General features: G+C 44.2%; 1 protein-coding gene across 3 annotated transcripts in view; it reads right to left on the reverse strand.

Annotated features, from left to right (window-relative positions):
- Positions 1 to 5,791, reverse strand: part of GABRB2 (gamma-aminobutyric acid type A receptor subunit beta2) — a 280,323-nt gene extending 274,532 nt beyond the window's left edge. For all 3 annotated transcript variants that reach the window (XM_024115831.1, XM_024115832.1, XM_024115830.1), the window contains exons 1-3: positions 5,715 to 5,791; positions 5,468 to 5,559; positions 4,396 to 4,463 (exon numbers count right to left, since the gene is read on the reverse strand). In XM_024115831.1, the coding sequence (XP_023971599.1) occupies positions 4,396 to 4,463; positions 5,468 to 5,559; positions 5,715 to 5,791 (237 nt within the window). The remainder of the gene's footprint in view (positions 1 to 4,395; positions 4,464 to 5,467; positions 5,560 to 5,714) is intronic.
- Positions 5,792 to 7,122: the final 1,331 nt, after the last annotated feature.

The following is a 7,122-nucleotide window of genomic DNA, read 5'->3' on the forward strand; positions in this document are numbered from 1 at the left end:
TGCTGATCCTGTGCGTCCGGAGCCTGTGCTCCGCAACGGGAGAGGCCACAACAGTGAGAGGCCCGCGTACCGCAAAAAAAAAAAAAGAAAAAAAAGTATCTTGAATTTGAGGCCTACAAGTCCATGCTCTGTCTCTCCACATATATGATACTATGTAGTCAAACTTCCAACCAACCGTTACAGAGAAAAACCACATGGAGAGAGATACTATAAGCTTGGCTACATGTATTTTATACACATCAATTAGGAAGACAATAAATATGTAACATATCAGGCAATTTGAAATATGAAATAACAAATGAATGGTGAAATCAACAAGTGACAAAGGAACGCATGGGAGATAGACAACTAGGTACTCAAGTGGCTGCTCATAAAAATTTTTAGAGAAAATGCTTATGCTAAACATAAGTATGATAGGAGCCTGCAGTAGAAATAATGATAGTAAACACCTAGATGTTAAGTTTCATGAGGTCACGGGACAAGTCATTCTTGTTCGCTGCTCTGTCCCTATGGCCTAACACATAGCTGGATCATAGTAGCTGCTAAATAAGTATTTGTGTCAAATTGAATTTTAAACTGTGCAGCTGGTGATGCAAGAAAACATCTGTTAAAAAAAAAAGGCAGCACTTTTCACCATTTGCCATTCCATAAAAAGGTAATTTGTGTATATGTTTACTAGAACGCTTTCCTCAAAAGTGAAATATTGCTTCACTCTTCGGTTGGCAAATGTGTTGTTCCAAGATGGAGAAGAATCTGCTTTAAATGAAGAGAAAGCTATTTCAGTCCATAATCCTCAGAGCCAATTTTGGATCTTAAAATGCATTTTCATCAAAGAATCTTAACAAAAAGAGTCCTGCCAATTTAACCAAGACATCTAAAAATGTTTCATTCTAAAGCCAAGCTTTCTGCTCAGGAACATTCTAATTGAGATCGTGTTCTTCCAAAGATCTTCCACTGGGTCAACAGTCACCTGAGTCACATGGGCGAGTAACATACCATCATCACCCTCCTAAGAACTCAGAACTGCATGCCATTTAGGAATTCTGCATTTTTCTAACTTTTATGCTGGATTTCCAAGTTTCCTGGAACTTCTTTGTACCCAACAGAGCTATTATAATAAACCAAAGCAGAAACACATGTAACTTTGAGTTAGAAGTCAATTTGGCATGTCCCTCTCATTTCAAACATATGGAAACTGAGACCACGTAATGTAAATCACTGACCCAAGTACACTTAGGGCAGCGGCTGGAAGGGACACTGGGTCTCCTTAGTGACAGGCTGATATTCAGTCTTCTATATAAGCTATGTTCATGGGACACCAGTACTTTCACTTGCATCATTTTATTAATGCTGGTAGTCACCTAAAAAATGTAAATGGGGACTATTATTCCCTTTTAACAGGTGAAGAGATCAAGCCCCAGGACTTCCCTGGTGGTCCAGTGGCTAAAAGTCCATGCTCTCAATGCTGGGGGCCTGGGTTCGATCCCTGGTCAGGGAACTAGATCCCATATGTCTCAACTAAGAGTTCACACGCCAGAACTAAAGATATCCCGCGTGCCACAACTAAGACCAGGTGCAGCCAAATAAATAAATAAATATATATACATTAAAAAAGAGAAATCAAGCCCCATGGGGCTGTCAATTCCCTCAGGTTTACTGAACAGCAAAAGCAGAACTAGTATTCAGGTCTTTCTATATTTGTCATTTACCAGGAGCACCACATTGACATGGGCCATTTTTCCTTTCAGTACAAATGAGTCAATGACAGTCTAAATGGTCTGGTGCCTACCATTCTTCAAAGGAAGATTTGCTATAATAAAAGAAAGCTACAATTACCAGAGGTTGCAGGCCACAAAGGATAATGAGGCAGAAACATGTGCGTTAATCAATTTTGAGGTTTCACTTAAATAATCAATCAACCATTCTTTCAGAGCTGAATCTAATCGAAAGATCTTAACCCTTTTAGACCTGTATACAGTGGGCAATATGCCATAAACATCTTTTATTTAGACATCAGGGATGGAATTTCCCATCTGTTGCTTCAAATCAAATAACCATACTTTAAAAAATAGCATATATCACAAAATTTTTCTTTGAAGGATTAAAGTCACTATGATAGTTAATCATAAAAGTGTTAATTTTTCAACAAGTAAAACTGTGTCTGGACAAGTCCACGTGTGTTAGCAGTAGGCTAAGAAAAGAATCTAGCATGGAATTTTTAATGCTTGGTTCTAATCATTAATGCTGCAGTACTGGCCTATTTACAACCTGACATTTGTTTCTGCACTTTCAACATCCCATGATTTCTCTGCAACACTAAATAGCTTTAAGAGATGACACCTCGCTTTAACTGGGTCTATATTTTGACTAGCAGGTCTTGGCATCATGTCCAGCTCTGACACCTCTCCAAAATGCTGCATGCCGGTGAAAAATGAACAAAACTTAAGAAGAAGAGAAAAATGCCACTACTCTTAAACCATTTGGGATATAATAGGTCTAAGTTCTCAGCTAACTTATACATCTAAGTTCTAATGCAGCAACTTCTAATCATCTCATCATTGTCTCTTTAGATTCTAAATATGTCTTAATTTTTCCATAAAGTCTCACCTTTCTGATGCTCTGAAGAGGAAGGTGACAGAATAAAATGTGGGAAAAGAGCATAAGTAAATCAAAATTCAAAAGACAGGACACACAGAACAACACCCGATTTCCATATCACTTTCTTTTTAGCCACACAATTTAGATTCAAGTACCTAGGACTTAGCAGGTAGCCACATGAGGACATTTTCTATTTTTATGGTAAAATTCAAAATATAAACTGATGAAAGACCTCCAAAATTTCACAAAAGTGAATATTTGTATATCTGAGAAGTTAAATGTTTAGTTTCCCAAGAAAGAAATATTCTCCACCCACACAGGAGATTCTCACAATGTGTGGGAAATCTATGGTTCTGAATCATCCAATAGTGTCTTCAGTCTATGTTCATATCCTATATCATAAAATGCTTTCCCAATAATTAGAATATAACAAGATACACATCCTTGAAAACATCACTGAAAGAGTTGAATGTTCTCTGGAGTAGTCATAGATGTTTCATAAGCTTGTGATAGCTCAGGATTATCACCTATCTTTGGACATTTTATAAGGTTGGACTTGTTATTTGAGCTTCCTCTTTATTTGAATTCTGGGGTGATGAAAATTCATATCATGTTAAGAGCATATCCACTACCTAGTGTTTGGCTCTCGAGTGAATTAATAAGTGTCCTAACTTTCAACTCCTGATGGCTGGCTTAGAACTGTTTTGCATAAAACCTTACACACTAGACCGTCTTCTTTAACAGTGCATCCCGTTTCCAGGCAAAACTATACTACAATACAATCTTCAGCAATGTGCTGTATCCTATTAGGACTGAAAGTAACCCTGGCATCTTACATTCAAATGTGGCCTTTCCAGAGAGACTTTTCCAAAGGTGAAAACTTCAAAAACACAGAGTAGAAAAGTCACTGAAAAAATGGCCCAAGTAAGCAGGGGTATTCTGGGACACTTATTGTCTTGTATGTCTGCAGTGCCCCAACATGGGCAGCAGGGGGCGCTCCTGCATGAAGCAACCCTCCCCCCAGCCCCCACCAACACACAAGTGTTCCGGGAGGGGAAGATGGAGGCTTTTCCTCTTAGCATTTGCCCCAAGACCAAGGAGGGGGCCACTAAGGACTGCTGCTGTCCATAAATCACACAGGCTTAGGACATGCAGTGAATACCATTGCAGAAGTGACCAGAGATGGTCACTTTTGAAAGCATGGTGGCCAATTTTTATTTTATTTATTTTGGGGGTTAAAGGAGCAGGTGAGCCATGGGAAGGGGGCGGGGCTTGCCATCAGCTGTAAAGAGGCCGGCTCCAAAAGCAACAAGTGGATATCAGTATCCGAGGGTCATTTATTCAGCCTCTCCACTACAGTTTAGTTCCCAGGTTATATTCTCTGTGAAATGTCAAATCAAAACACTTCCCTTTTCTCTCCTCTTCTTTCCTTCCCTGACCCCACCCCAAACTCAGAAAAATCACTTGATGAAGTGGGTTTCCCACTGAACCTTAGGAAATGTGACTCCTGCAGGGGTTCTCCTGCATGTGGCTGCGTTTTGCACGTGAACGTGTGATGCATTTTACACCTCCTTTGCCAAGTCCCACGATTTCAAACCAGGTTGGAAAAATCTTTAGGGACCAGAAAGAGCCAGCTCTGAAGCCTCAAAGACAGTGGGTTCCAAAGCAAAATGCCCTGCCCTCACCCCACTTCCTACACATACTCATGCACACCCCACCCTTACCAGTTGGATCCTTTCTCCTTCCTGTCCCTAAATGAAGGTCTGCAGAGACACAGCCATAAACCTCAATACTCACCATATTGACTTCAGAAACCATATCGATGCTGGCGATGTCAATGTTCATTCCCACAGCCACGGGGGGACCTGCAAACCAAAATGGCCAGCCACGTGATTTCTCAGAACTTCACGCATTCTTAGCAAGAGGAGTCCCCGGGCACGGGACACTGTGCCCCAGATCCCTTCCCAAGGCTCACACTAGAATTCTTCAATTCTCTGCTCCTTTTTAAAGAGTGACAGGTACTCCTCTGGGAAATGCTCTATTGAACAGGCACACACGTGTCCGATGGGTGAGGGATTCCACCTCTGTCTACATATGTAGGTGTCTTAGCATGAGAATACACACAACCACAAAAGCACCGGAATCTGGCTAGCCCAAGCAAAATGTTATATATTGCACTGAAACCCCCTCCTCATTCTTCCCACCCCCGCTTCTGTGCAGGTTTTAACTCTATGAGCTTTGTTAGAGTCTGGAGTAAAATTAAATGGGCATATCAGTGTATCTAAGGCTGCAGCAAGAGAGGTCTCTAGCCCTTCTCCCACTACCCTCCCTGTCCTCCGAGCCTCCCAGGCCCCTCTCCCCCCACCCCGCTGTCCCCTGCAGTGAGGTTTCCAGGACTGGATAATATCCAGACACCAGCCAATTTAAACCATGGCTAGAACTCTTCCAAAGTAGGTGGGCACAGGGGGTTAATGCGACTTCTCAACCAATTGTCTGCATATCTTGTCCTCAAAAATGTTCCCAATGGCCTTCAGTAAGCCAGGTTCACCGGGCACACCATTAACTAAACTTAAGAGGTTTGTATCTCAAGGAAACAAAGACAGTGAAGCAAAGGATTTAAACAGTGAAGCTGAAGGACAGCAGTCACCAGTACAGGCTAAGAGGGTCTCTCTGAAAGACCATCTAAGTGCTGGAGAGTAACAAACCAGCTTAAGTTTGGATCAGTTTCTCAATATTGTAACACAGAGACATGTTCAGTACACCACATGCAACCCACAATGAGGGAGAGGGAAGACAGCGCACAAAGCTCAAAAGACAGCTTAGGCTATAGCTGCTGGGCTGTTTCTTATTTCCAAGGCAACCCCATTACCTCCAAAATCTGGTCTCAGCCGAATATCATAGCCTTTCAGGAGTCTATCCACCGTCTCTTTAACCAGCGACATATTACTAGGGTCATTGACACTAAAGAAAGAAAAGACAATAAACAGGCATCAATAAGACAGCAGGCACAGCGCTTCAGCATCTATCTGATCCTCACTACAGATCCTTGCTCACAGAGGTAGGCAGACAGAGCCTTTCAAAGTGAAAAAGGAAAGAGAAACGCTGGACACACTTACCTCTGCGCACAGACAGCGGCGATTATTAAGGGGAACGGCCAGATCCCAAAGTAGCCCTTTTTCCGGACTCTCCACATCCCTTTAGTTTTGGACAGAATTGAGGGTTTCACTGGAGAGAGGAGATCCAACTTAGTCTGCCCAGTGCAGTAATTCTAATGTGAGGCGCATGCGCAAGGCGTACCAAAACATCAAAGGGGCAGCAGCGGTTGCCTGGGACCGAGAAGATTTTCTTGTTAAGGAGGAAAAAAAAAAAAAATTAAAAGGGGAAAAAGGAATAACATATATATGTATAATATATGCGTATTTGAATAATATAGAAAAGTCACCCCACAAGAGGACCCGGAGTAAAATCTTTGTTGTCCTTTTGTTAAGACAAAAACAACTAGAGAGTCTGTTAAGTTTTGGTACTTGCAGGAGGCAGTTTTGCACCTCGCGGGTTGTGGGGTTTTGGGGTGTGTGTGTGGGGGGGTGTTTCCTTTTGAATATGCAAAACCAGATTAGGAATTTAAAGGAGAGCAGGTGTGTAGTGCTAGGGGGAAGATGGGTGCCTGAGAGTCCACTTCTGGTCTCAGCAAGCGGCGGGGGGAGAGAAATCTGAACTTTATTTCCGTGGCAAATAGCATCCCCTGCCTGGGGCGAAATGGGTGCTGGAGGCGGAGGCGGGGGCGGGGGGGGGCGGGGGGAAGAGGAGGGAAGGGGAAGGTGGGAGCAGGAGTGAAAGGGGGAGGGAGGAAAGAAACCGATGGGAGGAGTGTTGAGCAATGCGTTGGATTTGGGGCCGGGAGTGGAGGGGGGGACGTAGCATGGAGAATAAGACAGACACGGAAATTTAAAAAAAAAAAAAAGGATAAAAAAGAATAATAATAAAATGATGCCTGGTCTTTTCTAGGAGTCAAAGAGCAAGCTTTTCTTCACTACTCACGAGCAATTTCTTTCTCCTCCTCCTCACCTTTTGCCCCCTATCCCCAGAGAAGAAAACCTCGGGGTCCCGGTTTCTCACCGTGTGACGTGCCTGACCCGCTGGTCCGGATTATTTATAGCAGGAAGGGCGGGAGGCTGGGGGGGGCGAGGGGAGTAGAAAGCGCTGTCTCTCAAGGTTTAGGTCTGATTCTGCATTGGGAAATTATTAGTAGGGAGGGTGGAGTTTGCAGGAAGGGTTGATGGGACTTGGGGGCCTAGGGAGGCCGGGTGGTAAGAGGTTCCGGCGGTGACCGGGTGCAGGAAGGGCTGGCGGCCGGGTGGGACTCGCCTGGCGGGCACCCACGCCCCCTCAGAGCACGCGCACTCGCGCGCACGCCGGCGACACCCTCCCCGCCCGCCGCGCGCCCCTCCTCACCTCGCCGGCCTGCGCTCGCTGCCCACTCCCGCCGCGCGGCGCTGCGGTCCCCGGCTCCTCCGGCCCTCGGCC

This window comes from Physeter macrocephalus, chromosome 8 (genome assembly GCF_002837175.3).
Source record: "Physeter macrocephalus isolate SW-GA chromosome 8, ASM283717v5, whole genome shotgun sequence".
NCBI classification, from domain to species: domain Eukaryota; kingdom Metazoa; phylum Chordata; class Mammalia; order Artiodactyla; family Physeteridae; genus Physeter; species Physeter macrocephalus.